At 31.7% G+C, this 22,962-nt stretch overlaps 1 protein-coding gene across 1 annotated transcript; it reads right to left on the minus strand.

The window, feature by feature from the left end:
- Positions 1-1,112: 1,112 nt before the first annotated feature.
- LOC105346242 (protein FAN) lies at positions 1,113-22,962 on the minus strand. The gene is made up of 32 exons (XM_066079097.1): positions 22,810-22,962; positions 22,582-22,680; positions 19,570-19,648; positions 19,172-19,227; positions 18,964-19,054; positions 18,174-18,287; positions 17,596-17,648; positions 15,137-15,269; positions 14,692-14,763; positions 13,878-13,986; positions 13,495-13,588; positions 13,305-13,387; positions 12,870-12,949; positions 12,653-12,743; positions 12,447-12,510; positions 12,039-12,141; positions 11,551-11,620; positions 10,947-11,078; positions 10,708-10,750; positions 10,294-10,457; positions 9,916-10,045; positions 9,466-9,524; positions 9,225-9,292; positions 7,630-7,697; positions 7,282-7,343; positions 6,659-6,720; positions 6,478-6,534; positions 5,529-5,664; positions 5,224-5,262; positions 4,157-4,259; positions 2,229-2,344; positions 1,113-1,884 (listed from the first exon to the last, which is right to left on the minus strand). Exons 1-32 carry the CDS (start codon positions 22,845-22,847, stop codon positions 1,787-1,789), a joined length of 2,766 nt encoding a protein of 921 aa, XP_065935169.1. The 5' UTR covers positions 22,848-22,962; the 3' UTR covers positions 1,113-1,786.

Consider the following 22,962-nt stretch of genomic DNA (forward strand, 5'->3'; position numbering starts at 1 on the left):
GAAATAATGAATTCCCCCGGCTTACTTACACACCCCCTCCCCCCCCCCCCCCCCCCGATTCATTTTTGCTTGTGTTTTGCGCTACCTAATACAATTGTATTTGAGGTAATTTGGCCAAACCATTGCATAAAGTAAACACTTTTCGATATTTCATACGAATTGAGAATTATGGGGCTTTCCAAACATTGGCGAGTCACACCATCAGACTTTGGTGTGTCAGAACATCGGGTTTTTTTGTCTCACACCATCGGGTTTTGTTGTCTCACACCATCGGGTTTTCGAGCAGACCATCGAACTCTGATATGACCACTGGAGTTGTATATATTCTGCTATACAGGTGAACCGGATTATTGAGAAATTAGTGATTACAAAAGTATAAAATAGTACCTAGATTTCAAAAGTTTAATTCCGGCAGGTACATGTATAATTATCTAGTTTTAGAAAAATATACTTTCCGTTCAAATGCACGTGTGGGTAACAAAATGGGAAAGGGCGCTATACCTTTTTGTGACAAAATATATTGGAGCGTCAAACGCACGCATGGTTTAGTGTCCAGGCCTTAAAATCTTAAACTGAGAAACAGTCTTAACGTTAAATCGTAAAATTTATTCTTCACAGTCGTAATCGAAAAGTGACAAGGCCATGCGTGTATAGTTCAAAATTTTATGCAGATACAAAGTAAAAATCTTAATATTGAAAAGTACTCGTGCATCGCTTAACATTATATTGAATTCATTCTGGCCTCGGGATCATGAATTAAGCAAGTTCAGACTTAAGTCAAAATTTTAGTCAGTCATAAAATGATTCTTTATCATTGACATTTGTACTCAATAATGTTATATCAAGACTCTTTTAATTAATACATGTAGCTGTCAATTTTGACAGTGGTTTCAATGAAGAATCATTAACTAAAGACGTGTACATTTTTTTTACTTACGTCCTAGATTGCTTCATGATCCTGGGGCCTGATTTCAGTTTAATGGTATGTAGGGCTCAAGTACACTGAATAAATTTTTAGATTGATAACAGTTAGTGTACTAGAACGTCTACATCTTTTAGTCCTGTGCATGGTTTTTCAAAGGATAAAAAAAAACAGAGAAAAATATTCTTTTCATTACAAAATGTAAATTTCATATTTATTCAAACGCCTTGCAACAAATAGTACACTGTATAACAATATACATGTAAACATACTATAGCAATATAATAACATAGTTGTAGAATCTTACAAAAGTTCTATAACAACACAAAGTCATCTAGCAACAGAATGGATTAACAAGTCAGTAAATAACAATAACATTAAAGACCTACTAATGTGTGACTTATATCAATATCTGTAACAGCTAATACATTATTTTCCCAACAAAAATATCATCATCCATATATTGCTATGCTCTACATAAAGGATACTTTTGGTGCGGTGCCAATACATGAACAAAGTTCTTACACCAGTAATACCGGTATTACAGTCATAAATTACTTATAAATTGAACTGTTCATAAACAACTCAAACACAGTTCTGTTGAAACAATGTTTTTGGCCTATCTAAATACATGTACATGAATACCATTCACTAAGTTAGTAAGTCTTTTTATCAGACAAATGAAATTAAGGCCGATGTTATTTATAACAAATTAACAATGGAACAATCTTTTATTAGATAAAAAGCAATTGAAGTCCATATTATTTTTAACAAAATAACAATGGAACAATCTTTAACAATGGAACATCTTTTTATTTTACAGTTTTGATTGCGTTTGAAATGACTTTTTCATCCTGACAATCATCAGGAGTCCTGCCACATTGGTTTCCACACACAGATTTTGCCTTCCTTGTCTCCTGTCAATACACACCTCGTTCTGACCTCTAAACTGGTCACTGGTGCTGCAAAAAAGGCGGCAAGTTACAACAAATATTGAATGATGAATATGCAGCGATCTTGGAACAAAAACATAATTTTTAAAAAAGAAGCGACCAGAGATATGTTGTCATGAGCACACACACAAATGCTTGTTCCAAAAAAGAAAAATACAAAAGAAAGTATTCATTTACAAAAGAGTACATGCAGCTTTGAATTACAGTATTATAAAACAGTTGTGAATTCATTGTTAATGCAAGTTACATTAATTTTTTTTTTCATCATTACTAAATATCAATAATAATACAGGAAAAATAATTTTTGTTTCAGCAACAAGCTTTTGTAAGTTAAAAAGCAGTAAAAGTTGTACCAGAATGACCCTTCACAGCTGATACTAAAGTGGCTTTGTCCCCGTCCCATACTTCTAGCTGCCCCAAGTCTGTTCCACAGAGTATCAAACTCAAATTGTTACACCACACCACACAACTAGAAAAAAAACAACAAAACAGTGCAGTAAAGGCTTTAATTATCCGATTGAATGGTTATTTTAAATCAAGGAATAAAACAGATTGTGAAGGAATGATCGATTGATTGATTGATTGATGTTAAGTTATCAATAAAAATGATGACAAAAAAACTGAATGGCAGTCCAAGTACCACTCCCTCTTTTTGTTGTTGTTATTTTTAACTGAGACTCAAAATTATTTTAAACAGTATTAAAAGGGATTTACAACTCTACCATAGAAGGAGACAACCTACATGTATAGTTATCAGAAGTTTATATTAGTCTTTATTCATGAAAAAAACTTGTGAGAAAATAAAAAAAAACAGTTACTGTATTGTTTCTATTATTTTTTTAGGATGCTGCTCAAAATTTAGCTTGCTAGCCTTTAATTAAAAGTTTAGGTGAAACATTCATTCTTATGAAATAAAACATAAATAAACAAGAGGCCCATGGGCCACATCACTCACCTGGACAACAATAAACTTTATAGACTAAAAAAAAATGACCTCAATGTGGTAGAATAGATCCTGTATAAAGGGATTTAAAAATTTTCTATCCAGATATTCTGATGAACATTTGGCCCCTTTTGTTACAGGATAATTTCATGATTTGTATATACATGTAAGCACCGGTAATACCATACAGTATAATGTTTTCCATCCTACCCCAAAAGATCATGATTTTGACAAAGGATGCTTTCACTCTCACTAACATTACAGCTTTTCTAGACAAATGGTTTATGAGAAGATTTTGAAAGATTTCTCTATTAATTCATATGTAAAAAAAAAACCAACCTACCATCATGATCCTACCATACTCCTGTGGATTATAATTTGAACAAATTTGAATCAACACTACCTGAGGATGCTTCCACAAAAGTTACAGCTTCCTGGCAAATTGGTTTGAAAAGGAGATTTTTAATAATTTCGAGCAGATTTACAACAATTCTTTACGATATCCCCTTAAGGTCAAGATCGAGTAAATGATTCCAGAGTGTCTTTTTGGTGCTAGAACCATTATGACATCATAATTGATTTGAAAAATCTTTTCTGTATTTTACGGCTTTAAAGGAAATTATGTAGAAAATGAAACAATATTTTGACATTCTATATTTAATCATGGAAAAAGTAATCCCAGTACCTATACCGGTATATTCAATTTGACATCATTTTAAAGAGGAGGTCAAGAGCTTGTTTAATGCTGTTTTTGAGAGACTAATCTAGATATATTTCATTAGTCAAGAATGGACAAAACTCACGAGATTTGTTACTTTTATCCTTCATATTTTATTGAAAATGGTTGTTTAGAACATGATTTTTCGTTGTTTTTACCAAAACTTTAAGCCCCAGTACATCCATAGAAACAAAAATATTGTTATGAAGCATCCTTAAAGAATTTATATCTTGAATTCATAAACCTGTAGGCGCCTTTCATTTACTAGATCTTGACCTTAAAAGAAGATGGGGCCCATAACTTTAGCTAACTTAAATACCATTTACCTAGGGATGCTTTGTGCCAAATTTGATTGAAATCAACCCAGTTGTTATGGAGAAGTTAAAAAAGTTTACAGACAGACAGAAGGGCCCGCAGACAGATGAACAGACACTGACAGACAGATAGACGCTGGACAAATAGTGATCAGAGTAGCTGACTTGAGCTTTCAACTCAATTGAACTAATTGCTAAAGGTATCCTGACAGATCATTGGACTATGTCTGATTGTTTATCCGATACCATTGACTTCTCTCAAAATTGTGTTACCAAATGCAAAAGTTTACACTATAGATCACATACTGAATCTGGTATCCTAAATTCTTGACAACCATCTCCGTTTGTGTCTCCACATCAAAGATCTTTAATAAGCAATCTGACCCACATGAAATGAACTTTCTGCAATCTAAAAGCAAACACATATAAAACTATCAAGATAAATTGACAATAAGAAGGATCCGTTGCTAACTACCGTATAATCATTATATCATCTTTGTTAAGTGATTAGACTATCAATAAACATTTGATGAAGTTAAAAAAAAAATACATTCACATATGATATGAGTGTTGTGTTATCTCTTTATTAATAAATCTCATACTCCTCATTCAGTATATAATAAAAAAAAGAAGTTGAATGATCACACCATATTAGATATTAGATGTATGTACAGGAAAAGATTTGCCCCTTTTCTTTTCTTCCTACCCGGTAATTTTTACCCTCATTTAAATTGGATAACTTTAAAAAAAAATTTGAAAACTGCACCTGAGTAAGTGCAAGTTTATAACTAGATACAATGTTTTAGAGTACCGGTAATAAATTGGCCAAAAACCCCATTTAAAGGGGCCTGGTCCCGATTTTGGTCATATTTTATTTTTCTGTTTTTATTATTTGCAATGCTTTATGAATGCATATATAATGATCAAATGAAATATGGGTGCCCGTCAATGAGTTTTAAGCAAGATACAGGGCTCACAATTCTTCATCATGTAAACAAGGCTTGTGACCTGTTTTTGTTTACATAGGTTCAATATACCAGTAAAAAATCTTTTTCCAGATGATTTGTCCATATTCTTTTTCATTTGAAGCATAAACATCTAACACATTCATTTTAGGTCTAATACTGGAATTTTCACTTCAACATTCAAAATGTAAACAAAAGCTTTGTTTACATTGCGAGGAATTGTAAGCCCTGTAACTCGCTTATAACTCAACAAATGACACTCAAATTTTGGTTGCCTATTAAAAATGCCTTACTGAAACATTTTAAACATTAAAATCGTAAAAATAATTTTTGACCAAAATCGTGACCATGCCCCTTTAACTAAAACATGTAAAACTTTGCATACAGTAAATTAAAAGAAAATCTTACCAGAACTTATTCCAACTGCATTGACTGAGCCTTCATGTGCTGTAAAAAATTTTTTTAAGTTTTTCATGTGTTAAACATATACAAAAAATATTCTGTCTGTATAAATCAAGTCTATGAATCTACTTAATTAGATAAAATGAGTAAATGAAATTATTGGATTTTAATCTGTTTAGTGATAATCAATATAATATAACCATAGTTTTGATTTTGCATGAACACATCAGTTTTGCATGATCATATGAAACTTAGAAAACAATAAGCATTCTGTTTAAATTGTTATGAGACAAGGTAATCTGAGTTTTTACCCCTCATTTCTGCTATAGGATAGAGAGAACCAACATTCCAGATGACAACTTGTCCCTCTTCAGTCCCCGTTACAAGGAGTGAACCAGTTTCGTCAACGTCCTGACAGTAGACACCCGACTCATGATCCAGTTGTCCCTGATTGACAATGGAGCGCAAAAAGTAATTCCATTTTTTGGATAAAAATTGTTCAATAACCTAATTTCTTATTTGTAAATGTGTAGTTTACTTGCAACTCATCTAGTAAATGAACTAAATGTATAAATAATCTTGCTTATTTAGAAAATGATCAGGAACCAATAAAATAGTGTCTCGCAGATTGCCAATATACAAGTAAATTTATATGTTAAATTTATTGACAATTTAAATTAGAAATAAATGATAATACTGTGGATTCATTAAATTTCGTGGGGGCCAATTTTTGTGGATTGCATAAATTTTACAGGTACGTGGGGACGTAATTTCGTGTATTCTCTTAAACCTACAAAGAAATATGACTTTATCACCCTAATTTATTAATTCATGGAGGATGTTAATTCGTGGATGAGATGTACCCACGAATTCCACAAAAATTCAGCCACCACAAAATAATGATTCCATATTTTTTGCAAATTAGGATGAGAATCTAAATGTTAATTTTATATCGCCTAAATTTATATGATAGCTTTACATATTTCATGTTCTTTAAAGCCTATATCTATGTTTTTACTCATGTTTTATTTACTTGCATGCAATTATGGAACTAAAAACTGGATAAAAAAATACCAAAAATGAGGGATAAATGAGTTGATTTATTATTTACTATGAACTTCAATAACCTAGTTTACAAAATACATCTCTTAATTATAAACAATTAGCCTTATTGGAAAAATATTTTCATGCCAACTAAGAACATACTCTTTCAAGGAAAAAACAAAACAAACAAAATAAATTTGCATAAAATCTACTTACAACAAACACAGCTGAGTCGAACCTATGTAGTTCACTTGAGGGGGTGAACTGCCATATCTACAAGCAGAAACAGAAACCTATATGACACTCCCAATGATTCATTCCTAAACAAATAACATGTTTATATCTCCAGAAAATTATTTCTAATAATATAACAGCTTATTTGGTACAAGCTTCACACCTTTGAAGTTGAATCCCAGGATGCTGTGATAAGGATGTTGTTTTTCCAAATAACTGACGAAACTGCAACGTCATATATGATAGTATGGGTATCATGAATCATATACATGTAACATTCAATAATAATATACTGTGGAATCATTAGATTTCGTGGTGGCTCAATTTTCGTGGAATTAGTGGGTACCTTTCATCCACGAAAATAACATCCTCCACAAATTGATAAATTAGGGTAATAAAGTCATATTTCCTTTTGTAGATATATAAGAATACACGAAATTACGTCCACACGAACACCTGTAAAATTTAAGCTATCCACGAAAATTGGCCCCCACGAAATTTAATGATTCCACAGTATGCATTAATTACTGTCAAAGCCAACCTCAGGTGGAATAATTAAAGGCAAGGTATACAACAATATGCATTATATGGCATGCATTTTGAAATACAACAGACATTATATATATTTTGTACATATTGAATCTCATTAAACTATATTGTACAGTACTTAACATAAGAATAAATATATATCTGAACAAAATATAATGTTTATAAATTATTCTTTTAGAAGACACATTATCTAAATATACAACAAATAATTTTATGACTAATCATAAACTAAGTCACCTGCGTCATCATGAGCTTTCAATGCATCCAATATGCGTCCAAACTCTATGCTATAAAAGTACCTAAATCAACAAGAAAAAATTCAGTAATAAATATGTGATATTAATCAAAAAATTGAGCAGTTTTAAAACATGCAAACATAATTATGATTAAGCTGAGTGAAATTACATTCTACAGTGTTCAATAACGTTATCAGCAAAAGGATCTGTAAAATATGGTAGTTATGCTAACATGATTTTTAATCAAGCTATCAATCTATATTTTAATGGATTATATAATAAATCCAATGAATCACAAATGTTGTCCCTGGCACGTTCATTTTAAAAATGTTTCACTGCAATATCTTACACAAAGTTATCCCAGGATCCAACAACGATAGTTTTGTTATCTGGCATCACAAGGCAGGACGACAAGGCCTGCAATATCAACAAGATCAAAAATCAGATTTTTGAAATATAATATATTTAACATGAAAGAAAAAGTGAGCAAGCTCATATACACCATGGTCCCCTATTACTTGACAATGATGTACATAATGAATGGCAAGGTATGCATTAAATACATAAAATAGTTTGATAAAGAGCATAACATAAATCACCAGAAAAAATCTTCCAGCAAATATTCAAATCTATTCCTTTGTCAACCACAAAATTCTAAATTCCAAAGGACCAAAATTCCCCCAAAAATAAAGGAATTGGAATTTCTAGTAATATGCATATCTACACATTATGTCCTAAATACCTAAAAGTCTTAACAAATTCCAGCAGTTAAAGATGAGTTGTGCTTACTAACTGTTCATTACTACATTCAATACAGGACCAGAAGTCTTTGCTAAAAAGGACCAAAATTTCCAGAAAAATAAGGGAAACAGAATTTTCTGGTAATATGCACATCTACATTTTGTGTCTTAAATACCTATTAAATTTCAACAAATTATTTGCAGCTGCTAAAGAGGAGTTACCAAACTGTTCATTACTATATTCGATATATATGGCCAAATTTCTATTTTCAAAACTGACAAAATTTCTAGAAGTACTGTGAGCTAGCTTAAAAATGATACTCCCGCTAAAAAATATAATAACTAAAGTGTTTCTTTAAGGTAAGGAAATGGATACACAAAGTTTCTTAAAATGACCTTGAACTTCCAAAAATTACCAAAGCTTAAGGTCAGAATATATTTTCAGCTCATAAGCAATCTTAATGTGAAGTAGGAAATCTAATCATTTTCAATTATAAGATATGGCCTATACAGTAATTATGCATTTTTATTGACAGTGACCTTGAACTTGTCCAAATGACCTTGGGTCAAAATCATGACACACCCTCAGGTCATAATAAAGCAATCTTTATGTGTAGTAGGAACTTATATTGTTCTCCAAGAAAAGGTATAGAGCAGATATAAAAAATACACTTTTTCTTTTGGTGACCTTGAACTTGTATTGTATTGTATGATCTTGAATTGTACTCATGTCACATCCTCAAGTCATAAGCAATCTTTATGTGAAGTAATAACTTAAAATGTTTCTCAAAAAAAGGGGACCAGACATAAATTATGCACTTTTCCTTCCAGTGACCTTGCACTTGCCCGAATGGCCTTGGGTCAAAATCATGACACACCCTAATGTCATAAGCAATCTTTGTGCAATGTAAAACTTTAAATATTTCTCCATGAGAAAGTTATAGACCAGACACAAATTATGCACTTTTCTTTCCAGTGACCTTGAACTTGCCCAAATGACCTTGGGTCAAAATCATGACAATCCCTTAGGTCATAAGCAATCTATGAGCGAAGTGAATTTTCAGAAATACAGTAGTACATGTAGTACACTATACAGCAACATACCCCACATTACATAAAACTCCACAATCTTATGGCAATTTATCTTTAGAGATCTCTTGTTTACATGTATATACCAACAGAACTGATTCCTTTAGTTACATACCATGTTTGACACATTGAAACTTCTTAATTGTCGCTGATCTTCTAATGAATACATTTTTAGCATTGTATCTATAACAAACAATTTTATTCGTGTAATTATAAAAACACAGTATGTTATCTCTAAATTCTAAAATATCACAATTCAAATACTACATGTGTCAATATATATTCTATTGCCTTGTGCAGATTAAGATGAACATACGGTATCTTTATGTTCCCATGCATATAAAGAAAGCAGGTACCTTGTGAAACAGAAAATATGCTGCATCCATCTTCTGTAAGTTGCAATCCTGTGACTCCACTTGATACAAAAATTATAGTCAATAACTCAATAACTTATACTAACTAGTACATGTACTTGTAAGTTTTTTAAAGTACGTAGATTGTGTACATGTAAATGTTAAATAAACTATCGTACACACCCTTTCATCTAGAGTACAATTTTGATTCAAGAAAAAAGGTGAAAAATAAACATGTGGATAGATATATACATTTTTACATACTGTACATGTGTTACATTTGGCTGTGTATTCTTTTTAGCATTTTTGGCAGAAAGCCTCTTCCGCTTAATCAAGTACATTGCTAAATACATGTACTATTTATATATGTATTAGAATGGGCATATTCAGGAATACAATAATTCTTGTTTATAATGTTTACAGTAATTTCCAGTACTATTTAAAACTAGTAACCTTTTATGTAATGTGTACTGATGTGTCACATAGAGAGCCGATATGTCTTCTAAGGAAAGACAACTCTGGACAGAACTGGCGACACTGGACTCTGCTGATTGAACAGATTGCTCTGCCTTTACTTCTATTTCTGAAAAAATAATAAATAAGTCATATTATGTGATGATGATAATTTTTCAAAATAAATTGTAACAAGATTTCCTCTAACGGGACATAGAACAACCCTCCTGTATGTTCTTTAAACCAGAAATAAATGGTGTTCTATCCCTTTTTAAAAATTCAATCAATATAATAATGAAATTGCTCAAGATCAGGTTTTATGGCCAAGAAAATGGGTTGGTTTTTTTTCAGTCCTTACAGAGTGATCTTATTACTTACCTTCATTCTCTTGTGAACTTGACGACACTGTGGTAAAGCTATAGTGTCTTGGGCCATCTTTGGTGAACCTTGGGGGGTGAGGCTTCTTGAAAAGGCGTTTAGGCGTTTGGCCAAATTCCATGATCTGAATCTCGATCCTAGCTCTCTCATTTGGGTCCTGAATTCTATCAGTCAGCAGTTGTTGAAAGAATAATCACATTTGAGTTGTGCATGTACATTAATATTTACTTATTAAAATAATTAAAATAAAATTTCTTTAAAAAAATGTGTGAAACTTATTATTGTTATGAAATACAATGTAATCATGAATATCTAGTTCTGCATACTTCTGAATCATTAAATCAGTAATTATTTTTTATAACAGAGTTGTAAAACTACTGTCGGAACAATTGTTTGGTAACCATGGTAACCTACTTGTCCAAGTCCACGGCTCCTTCATATGTCATGTAGTAAAACACTGAAACAAATGGACACACCTGATCAAGATTTCATACATCATATAAAAGGACTGTACTTCAATTTGTTTACGAAACCCACAAATATCATCTTAGTGAACATACAGTGAAACCTGCTTGATAAGTCATCTTTGAGATCTGTTTTCACTGTATCTAATAATTCTCACATTTTTCAGTGTCTGGTGTAAGACATCTTACCATTGTCAGCTTTTTCTGCCTCCTCCCCTGTCTGTTTGTATCCAAATATAAGATCAATCCAGTGATGAATATTCTCTGAGGCAAAGTCACTTTCCAAAGCTGCCCGCATTTTGTCAATGAAATCATGGTGATCTTAAAATAAATAGCCAGTATATAGACATATATATATAGTAGACATATCATTCAAATATTTAGTGACCAAATCAAATTCTTGCTAAAATATTCTATGACAATTTAAATCTACTTTTTGTTTTGGTGTAAAATTATAGATTCCCACTAGCTTGATTCACAGTGCAATAATTTACATAGTACATAATTAATTGGTCGAGTGACATTAACTAAATTCCAAGGTTTATTGGGGATGTACTTATATAAATGAATTTTTTTTTTTTAATCAATCATCCTTTAAGATTAGTACAATGTGACAACATCAGTGAGTTTTAAAATTTATTGTTCATGCAAAAGTTCCCACTAAATCCACATGGTGTATGTGTACATTGATTTCTTCATGATACATTGTGAATTATATGTAATTCATAGAGTATGCATAAATTTAAAATAATTCTATTTCTTAATTCATGGTTTGATAATGTATAAATTGTACCTTTTGCCCAGGGTGGAAGTTTGACGTCACCTATGGGTTGGCCATCTTGTCTAATACCAAAGTTACTGACCTAAAAAAAGAGCAGTCAAAATAATCTATATCAAACAAAAAAAAAATAAGAAAAAGAAATGCGATCAACAAATTCAGATCCAATAAAAAAAACCCAAACAGCAGATTTCTAAAACTGATTTTGAAATAAATACTCATGTACTTATAGCCTATGTTTATTTGACCTCCAAACAATATACCCCCCCCCCTTCAACCATCCCATTATCATTATTGTACTGGGTGTATCATTATATCTGTCCCCAAACATAAATAATCAGACTGTCAATAGAATGCATGTACTATAGCTGAAAAATGTCGCACAGTAAACCCTACTTTGTGCGGAATACATAATTTTTTTGAACTTCGACTTGATTTGAGAATGAAAAATTAATATTTGATCATTTGCTAATTCTGCTAATTCATCTTGAAAAAAGTCTCACCCCTTTATTCAGAAGAAATTCTCCCTTTCCTTCGAAAAATTCGGGAATGAGTTCTTTAAAGTCGGCTGCTCCTTCCAGGCAATTAGCCCACGTATCATCAAGACTTGAAAATTGTAAATATGAGTCTATCAGCTAATTAACAATGTGTTAGGCTTGGTGTGAATGGTATCAAAATGAGTTGGCAATATATAATTAATAATTCATTATCACATATCTTGATAATTAGGTTTTTATGATTGTGTAACAGAGACACTTTTTGCCTCTGCTGGGGTTTGAACCCAGGTCCTCTGGCACGTCAGTCCAGCACTCTACCGATCAAGCTAAAGGGTTAACCCGCTAGCCAGAGCTAGTAGGAATGCCATATACCTGACTCTACCACAATTGTACTTATCACAATTATCATATTACCTGTTAAACATTCTGTCAGGCTTGTCAAATTTTCCATTTTGTAAGCAAAGTACATACTCGGGAGCTTAAAAATAAAAAATAAATGAATTTGTTGGAAAATATAATGCAGTCTGAGTTTTTATCAAGTTTACAAATTAATGGGTAAAACATATATCGCTGCAAAAGTTCATAAGACTTCTCCATAATAAGTCATTTATTCCGTGTACCTATCCTTGCTAAGTAAAACAACACATATCCTGGAGTGGAGTAATGAGATCCATACAGGAATTTGGGATCTGGCATCTCTTGATATCTCTCCTAAAACAACAAGAAAGATCTAGGCATAGTTTATATGAACTGGTATTTCCAGTAATAATTAAACTAATTTGAAACTTCCTTACAGATGGGCATACAATTTTTTTTATGTCAGACCTATATACATACCCTCATTTTTTGGATTCTTTCCTCATTAAGTGCTCCTATAGGCTTGCTGAGGTCTCTGTAGATTTTTTCATTTGCCAGATCTACATAAGTATATATGCATGAAAAATTTATCTTCTTTTCTCTAACAAAACAACTTGATGTTTAATTTCACAACTATTGCTTCATTCTCAAATCTTTATTTATTTATTTTTTTTTTGGGGGGGGGGGGGCATTACCAATTCTTGAAAATCAAAGTGATATTACCTTATTTCATATCAAACTGGAGTAAAAAGGGCATTTTATATTCAATTTTCAAATACTAGTATTTTTTTCCTTTTTCCAATACTGGTATGTTTAATAAACGAAAACGATCTCTCTCTCTCTCTCTCTCTCTCTCTCTCTCTCTCTCTTTCTCTCTCTCTCTCTCTCTAAAACACACATGAAAATCAAACATACCCAGAGTAGAAGAAGTAAAATCAGTAACAATCCATGGCATGACAGGATACTGGGTAAGATCACAGAAGCTTCTATCCGCTTGACTTAAAAACAAAATCAAATTGAAAGTTCAGCCATCCATAACTACTGTATTTATACAAGAGAAATGCAGTGTATTTAACAAGACTGTAAGTTATAGGTGTGTATTTACCTGTTCAGGTACATCAGGTAGTCAAAGTTGGACAGATTTTTACTTTGCCATTTAATCATCATGTCGTCTTGTGAGGATTGTTCAAGCATTAGTTCTGAAAAATTTTGAGCATATGAAATTGTACTTAAAACACAGCCATGTAGATGTATGAAACCTATACTGTATAATACATGTGTTCATCCATAAAAAAGATAATTCTTTTAAAATCTCACACTTTTGAAACCTAGCTCTTCAGAATACATGTTTTGCAAGACTTGTATTAACTTTCTAATTCAATGTTTACTTTCTGCAAACATTTGCAAAAATACATGTACATCCAGATTGTATTGTCATTAACACTATTATAATAATCAAGAGAATCCATGAATTAGGATAATATATACCTTTCTGATCAAGAATTGTTCCATACAAGTTATCTCTTTCATCAGATGTTGGCAGGCTGAGATAAATATGAGAGCATGGTGCTCCTTCTTTACAAAAGATTTCTATTCCCTGAAGTGAATAAAAACGATGTTACAATAGTCATGTAGATTGTTAGCTAAATGAATATTAGCAATTTTATTCTACTCTTTGATAGACGTAGACTTCTATGTGACTTAATCACAGAATACAGTTTACTGTAGAATCATCATTCTTTGTGGTGGACCAATGTTTGTGGCTTTCGTGGGTAACCCTTGCCCACAAATTTACATCCCAAAGAAAGTATATACAAGCATTTGTTTAATATTTATTAAAACTTAATATCCCAAACTTGCTAGCAATGAAATTACCTCCCCACAAACCAGGAACATTTTTTCCTACCAACGAACATTGACACCCATGAATAGAAATGATTCCACAGTATATAACTTGAATAAAGGAACATGTAAATGTACACACACAATAAGAATGTGGCGATAGATCTGTGAATGTTACCCACCATGTTCAGGGTTGATCTTTTAAAAAATCTATTTGAACATCTTTAGAGAGCTAAACAAGGTGCAGACTACATATTGGTAAGAATGAGTATTAATTATTATTGAATTTTCAAACTTGTCAAATATTAATTTTGAATTCTATTAATATGTGACCGTTTCATAGTTGGGGATACAAGCCTTACTACATAGAATTATTTGCATTAAACCCAAAAATTTTATCTGTAAATTATATAATTACTTAAGTTTATAATAAAACCGAACATTTTATCTTTATACTTACAATTTGTCGTAAAAGGAATCGCCTCTTTATGACTCGAGATATGTCTTTTAATCTTATTTTTATCACAGGAACCTATATAATTCAAAACAAAAATCATATTTAATTTAGTAAAATACATATTACTAAAAGTTTATTAAGATATCAGCTCATATTGAATATTTATTGGGAAGTGACCAGACTATGATATACAATCAAACACAGTTACATGTATATTATAATGCAGCATCAGAGACAAGCTATTTTTGATGTATAGTATTCGTAAATAGTACATGCATCTGTATAAAGGTAACTCTAAATTATTGTATCTCATAAAATTTTCATCTAATTTTAAAATGTGTAGTACATATAAATCCAATTTTACTGGTAGTGTAAATTCTTAGTTATCTTGTTTTACGTTTCGTTAATCTTTTTGCTTTAATTCAGATCATTAAAGGTTTTGGATTACCTTTTCGATGTTGTTAAATGGCTGGAAATACAGTCTTTTACAGGTGAGCATGATCCTGCCCGGATTATTGACCAATGGCAGGATTCTATCTCCTTGCGTCTCAAACTGAATTTTTTCATACAGATCTTCTAGCCTTCAAATTAAGTTCAAAGAACTTGTCAGAATGATATGCTTCAAAATTAAAAAGCTTTAATATATAAGCAAAAATATTTCAATGGTGTTCATGGTATTATCAACTTATTTAAGTAAACAATGTTAAATACATCTAAAAACTATTGAACTTCTAAGTCAAATACACAAGTCTATAATATGGATTGGAGTTGAAATGTTTTAATCACTCAGCTCCAATTTGTGATCATGTACTTATAAGGTAAGACACTACATTGATTCTGAATGGAATTCTATCAGCCAGTGTATACCAGTATCTAAACAGGCAACATGTTACAAGTCATCAATCAAATTGTTTGTAACAATATATAGTCTCACGACAGTGGGATCCTAGCATACGTCAGTAAATCACTAATACGTGCATCCTTGCATAGTAATACTGCTACAGACTTGCATTGTAATTACAACCACCTAAATATTAATTCCAAAAGGTATCAGACGACTTTTATCACACAATTACTGTTTTTACAATGATCAACCCATTAATTGACAATATCATAGGCATGAATCATTTTCAAAGAACAACTGGGAAAGCAAACACAATCATGCACTTCCAATTAACCAACCTAACAGATAATAAAGCCCAAACGTTTCATTTCAAATTCTTTAAAAAAAATTTAATTTCTTAAAATCACATGTACTTAGCGGTACATGAATATCATTTAATTATCATGCATTTCAAAGTATTTTCTTTTACTTTAAATTCAAGAGTATATGACGAATTGCTCCTGCCACATCTGAATTCTAAGTGAGGGACGTTTATGTGTGTTTTTCTAGTATCAGTAAAGTAAAATTCCCTGCAATTATCAAAAACCATCTGTTCAAACAAACTTACCAGTCTCATTAACAAATGAAAAGCTGTCAATGTGACAGCAAACCCGGTTTTCTTTTATGTAAACTGTATCCATAATCCATAATGTCAAACCTAAATTGATAAACACTATCGACCTACCGTATCCAGAAAATTGGAATACCCTATATACAATATTCTGTAAGAAAATGACTAAGTTTGACAGCTGGTGTTTTTTTCATGAATAAACAAAACTCAGAATCCAAGTAATATTAACACCTCTGATATATGTTCAATTGATCTGCAAAACAATAACTTCCTATCTTGGAAACTGTTGGAGGGTTTATCCATACAAAAGGGATACTCTATATGCAATATTTTGCCAAAAATTGACTAAGTTCAACAGCTGGTATTTTTTTCATACATTTTTAGAAATCAAAATCCTAGCATTATGCAAAAGCACCTCTGATTTATGTACAATTGATCTTCAGAACAGCAACTTCCTATCTTGAAAACTGAAGAAGGAGTTATCCGTGTAATAGGGGTACCATACCTGCAATGTTTTGCCAAGAAATGACTAAGGTCCAGAGCTGGTATTTTTTTCATAAATTATCAGAAATCAAAATCCTAGCAATATGCACACCTCTGATATATGTTCAATTAATCTGCAAAACAACAACTTCCTATCTTGAAACTGTATGAGAAGTTATCCGTACAATAGGGGTACCCTATATGCAATATTTTGCAAAAAAATGACTAAGTTCCACAGGCAGTATTTTTTTCATAGATTACCAAAAATAAAAATCCTAGCAGTATGCACACCTCTGATATATGTACAATTAATCTGAAAAACAACAACTTCCTAACTTAACTTAAAAACTGTAGGAGGAGTTATCCGTACAATAGGGGTACCCTGTATGCAATATTTTACCAAAAAATTACTAAGTTCAACAGCTAATAAATTTTTGTAAATCATCAGATATCAAAATCCTAGCAATATGCACACCTCTGATATATGTACAATAGATCTGCAAAACAACAACTTCTTATCTTGAAAACTGTAGAAGGAGTTATCTGTACAATTAGGGTACCCCCTTTGGCAGAGGCCACCCGCCATTTTCACCATTTCAATAACTGGATTTTTCCTTTGGAAAACCCAGTTAAAAACAGAATTAGGATCTCTTCAATAGCGCAAAGTGCAGAAAGATCTGACAATGACTCATTGTGGGTCAGTACATTTTCTACAGTCAACGGAATGAAAAACCAGACATACCATACGTGAAGCACTTTTCAAAAATAAAGATGCCACTGACTACATACCAATTATTCAAAGTCACTGGTTGACAATTAGTAGTTAATCATGCAAATTTTAATAGTTATGAAGTTCATCCTGACATCATGGAACATGATCTTCAGTAAGTCAATGTCAGTTTTCTCTCTGAACTCGGGGCCACTGTATTAAAATTTGAAATACATGTATTTTAACCAGATCGACACTTACCAGCTGGTGTTAAACTTGCATCTTGATTGCCTTGACAAGACAATGGCATTAATCTACAGAATAATGAAATTTATACTGTTTATACATGGTTATTTTACACCCGCTTTAATAATTTTAACCGATTTACCAACACTCTCAATGGGTAAATTGAAAACTGAGGAAATACAACACTGAACTAGATTTGCCCAAGTGTACCTTGAAAAATATAAAAGTTGCATTGCCATCAGTCAAAAATGAGACAGAGAAATTAAAATACTGGTATATGGGACACAAGTACTCCAAAAATTGATACCAATGAAAAGATAAATATTGTTATCAATCAGTTTCTTTCTTTCTTATCTGGCTGCATACTATGTCTAAATTTTAATGATAATTAAGATAGGTAAATAAATCTATACAGATAATAATCTTATAATAAGTGATCTAGCCTCAAAGTCCTCATGCAACCTTCTTCATATCAATACACAGCCTCAATTCTAAGTTTTGACCTCAAATTCTGCACTATTTCATTTGCAGTTGAAAATTGGTGACGATTGGCTCAGATTAGCTTGGGGATATTTGTTGCCAACAATTCATACCATGGCAGTTTGTTCCCCGGGGGGTAGGGTGGAAGCTCTGTGGAGCTGGCAGATTTGTGGGAGACAGTCATCCACTGAGACATAGTCCAGCTGGAATGTGTAGTCTGAGGCCTCCTTCAACACAAACAAAGCTTTGATTAAAAGTGATCTGTTAGTCAAAATCATTCATCGTCTTTGTAAGATCAATAGATAATGAAAGTTTGCTTTTTAGAGAGTTTAATCAAGTCATTTAATAGTTTCTGGAACTTTTGTCATTAAACACTTACTTTTATATTGTATGCTCAAACCAAACTGACAATGCTATAGTTATTACACAGCATATTCTAAATACAGTAAAACACGCTTATCACGAAGTGCCAGGGACAGGCGATTTTGCTTCATTATAAGCGTAATTCATTATATCCATTAAGTTTACAACACGAAATTAAGTCATGGGAAATGAAAGTCAATTCACTTAAAGCGTCAATTCATTATAAGCCTGTTCGCTATAAACCGTGTTTTACTGTATATCTTTATCATTCTCATACAGTTCTTCAAGTAAAAATCCAAGATTTTTATTCAAAATCATGCACTGTATATCTAGGGGGTTTATATATTGCAGAAAATAATAAAAAAAAATCTGTTTTATACAAATATTTCTTGGCATATATCAATTTTTCATTGTAAATAAAACTTTACCTAATTTCTGATTGATTAAAAATGGATAGAGTGAAGAAAAGACCATCAAAAACCTATGTACTGTGTAAATGCATATTCAAAACCTTTAAGTTACTATGCATTCATGCAGTACCTTGAAAAATGAGTATGGACCAATAATGTTGTTTTCTTTCATCTTCACAGCTACATTGGAAGTAATCCTCATAACTTTATCCTTGTCAAGTCTGTGTTGAATAGAATAGAAATGAATTGTATTGGGGTTGTGAACATAACATAATTGTACTGGCCCAGTATATGTGATTTAAATGAAATTATTTTAAGAAATAGAAGTTTCATTTTACCTGCTAAATAAGTCCCCTGACCATTCTTCTACTGAAGTAACACTTTTCAATGGCAGCTATAAAGAGAAAAGTTTATACCTAATTGCAATAAAAAAATCAGCACATGAAAATATGAAAACATTGGATTGCAAAGGGTTTAGAAGATAGATGTACTCTGATCTCTACAATGTAGTTTAATATCCTTTCTTAGAAAAACCCCACATACTAGACATTAGTATCTATTACAAAACTATTCAGGCAGTAACAGGCATTCATGTTTCTCTGAAGGAATGACAAATTTTAAAACTTTTTAAAAAATAAACAAAAGGCCCATAAGGCCTTCATGGTCACCTGAGTGCAACATTCTATTTGGCACATGTTGCTTTTCTGTACCTTAAAAGTCACGGCCACAAACTCACCTTTAATATTGGAAACTGTAGAACTTTAGGAACAAATACAACTGACTTTGAACAAATCTTCAGATGTCCTTTTTGAGATCTGCAAAGGAAATAAAGGACAGTTTTTCAAAGAGGGACTGTACTATTGATTGGTCCATAGGATGTGATACCTAAATACTATGCCTAGTACATGTATGTAATAAACCTTAGGGTACGTGTGGTAATTTGTCTGCTAAACTGACGACAGTTATTGACAAGACTACGTCAAAAATAAATCATTTTAGGCTTATATTTACATTCCTTTACTGATGAAATCAATTATTAAATAAATCAATACAAATTGCACATCACGGAGGGAGTAAATTAGTAACAGCTGTTTTATAAAACCAGTTTAAACTGTTCATCGCATAGACTGTTGAGTTGAGCATGAAAATATAATCCATGAAAAATAACTCTTGAAATTTTGCTTTTAATTTTAAAATCAACTTTATTGATGAATAATTTTTAATCATGGTGTTTTGACAACATGTGTGAAATATGATTTTAAACAAATAACATAGATATTAATGTTTGGGAACTACTTATGTAAAATACATGTAATTTCATATGCAGTGACTAGGTTGTTGCATTTAGAGGCATTTAAAGCTCACAGAATTTAATGGAAAAACACGTACAGTAGAATGTCAATATTCTGACACAGAGGTCGGAATGTGTCATTCAACTCCGATATCTGAGTATGACATATCAAATAATTACGTCGACTTCAACTTTGTATGCAAACAGCTGGTGCAAAATTTTCAGGGAAGTTTATAAGAGATGAAATATAGCAACATAGAGTGATTTGTTGACAATAATCATTTATCACAAGATGTTTTTTATCATTCCTATGATATTTTCTATAAGTACATAATATAAAAATCATGACGTAACATTTTTTATATCGCATCCAATATTAGCCCTGACAGCTCTCAGGCTGGTATACAATGACCTTGGGCTAAGATAAAATGCGATATAAAAAATGCCATGTATTATCTATATATAACAGTATACCAGTACTGAGTAGATGAATCTTTTTTTAAACTGTTTGCATGCAAATGCATCATCTATACTACTATATTAAAATAATAGACTCGAATTTTTAGTCTTTAATACCGAGAAATCGGAAGAATACTGTCTTTTGTTTTATATATTTTAAACATCTTTGGTACTTGAAGATTACCAATTTGTTTTTATTTTTTCTCAGTTAAGCTTCGCTAATTAATAATCAACGAAAATTCCTCAAAAAATCCCGGAAATCACCTGGATTTTTTGGATTTTACAATCTTGCGCTTGCGCAATACATTCACGCTAACGGGATCTTTAGTTTATATTTGTTTCCACAATATCACCTCTCCCTGAATAAACTCAGAAATGATAATACAAATACGGGTAAATTTTCATTGGACTTTTGCTATATATTCTGTTCATATAAATTAATGATTTCTTACGAGAGAAAGTATAAAATAACAAATATACATTTCAACTAAGCACTTACTTTCATCTTCGTGATGACAAAAAATATTGATTACATGCAAAAACGTTACATTATATTTGTTAGGAGAGTGAAGATCGAATATGTTTTATCGTAAAAATGAATAATGTCCTACAGACCCAGTTTTACAAAGAATATACGTGTACGTTGGTGAAAAGGTGTTGAGTTCTTCCATTCTATGGATTAAATTTTTTAGTTGAAAGAGATTTGCAGTCTCATAAAGGTTTGTTGTGATGTATTTGAATGTTATTTACAAGGCAACATCATTCATTAACTTTCTCCAAAATCGTTCCGGAGCTATTCTGCAATTTTCTGCTACTTTACGGGTATAAGTAAGGGATGGGCCTTTCTCAAGACACAGTTAGGTTATTAAAACTAAGGAAAGTGTAGTGAAATTAATAGCATTATTGTAGGCTTATAGCTTTGTTATGTAAATGTCAATAATAAGGTTTATCGATGTACCTATTTCTAAATGTCCGATATGCAATGTCAACCCGTGCACACACGGGTCAAAGTCTAGTAACTACTTAAATTTTTTTTGCTATATATCTGTCAACAATTTTTTATATCTTAATGAATCAGTCATGATTTTGAAAATATATCATAAGTACATGCAGAACAGCTAGATTTAAATTTCCTTTCTGGGAATTAAGGTTACAGCACAAACTGTAAAAATGAGTGTACAGTCAGGTGGGTGCAATATATTTAATACTGGATTTAAGTGTTTCATAAAGGTCAGATTATTTTACACCTCTCGTAGCTTTTCACAGGAATAAAACTGTTAATTACAATGAAACTGCAGGTTTTGAATTGCATAATTCACAGTTTGCGTAGAATGAAAACACACTTAGCTATTGACTTTCATTTAACACATTCAAATTAGAATAACAATTTTAATTTTCAAAAATATTTTTTTAATTAAAAAATTAAAAACTTGACCAAACTATCTTTCGCATGTGTTTATTAATAATTAGATTACACATCAATTGAGACCAAGTTTTAAGCAATGAAATTTTCTCTGTTTGCAGTTAAAACAATTTTTCCCATTTCACTGGAGCATGTCCTTATACAAACCAGTATTGTTAGCAAGTACATGACTGGGTTTTTTTCCTGTGGCTACCCATAATGGAAGTCAACATTATTCATCTATAATTTAACCTAGTATCATACTGGGCATTCAGGTGAAGTTAACGCTGTTTTCTTGACGAACATTTATTTGGTGAGAGTTGGTCGTATACCAGTGTAGACAACTGTTACAAGTCTTGTTATATTTCTATTACGGGATTTTGTAGACTAAAACATTTAACTTCTGGATGGAGTTTCAAAAATTAATTGCATAGATTGTAAGTACGCAATTACTTTATTATGTCAAATTTGCATTAATTCATACAAAGGCAAAAAGTTTCCCCAAAAGTGAAGGATTTAAGTAGTGTTAGAGGTGGTGTATTAGAGATCCTGGATCCGCCCCTGCTTCCCCAGAATCATGTATCATTTACATATACCTCTTTTCTTTGTCAGCTTTCACTGTGCCTTTAGGAAAATATGTAACACTATAATCTTCAAAGTATATTTCTCCAGGTTCTAGAAGCAGAAGGTTAAACCTGGCAAAAATTAAAACAGGTACACTTGAAATCACACATGAAAATGATAGTCACATGACATACTTGATTACAAATCGTATTTTCTGGTCAAGATATTTCTTTTGATGAATTATGTATAGTTAAACAAACCTTTCCTGGTCAGCGATATCATGTTCAATGAATGACATTTCTCATATAGATGAAGTATGGTATCAATTAATCATTACTTTATCACTGCTGAGCGTTAGAAAAATGAAAGTACAGAATCCTACTTCCGGTGTAAAGGTTGGGGAGCAGTAGTTA

This window comes from Magallana gigas, chromosome 3, assembly GCF_963853765.1.
Source record: "Magallana gigas chromosome 3, xbMagGiga1.1, whole genome shotgun sequence".
Lineage (NCBI taxonomy): Eukaryota > Metazoa > Mollusca > Bivalvia > Ostreida > Ostreidae > Magallana > Magallana gigas.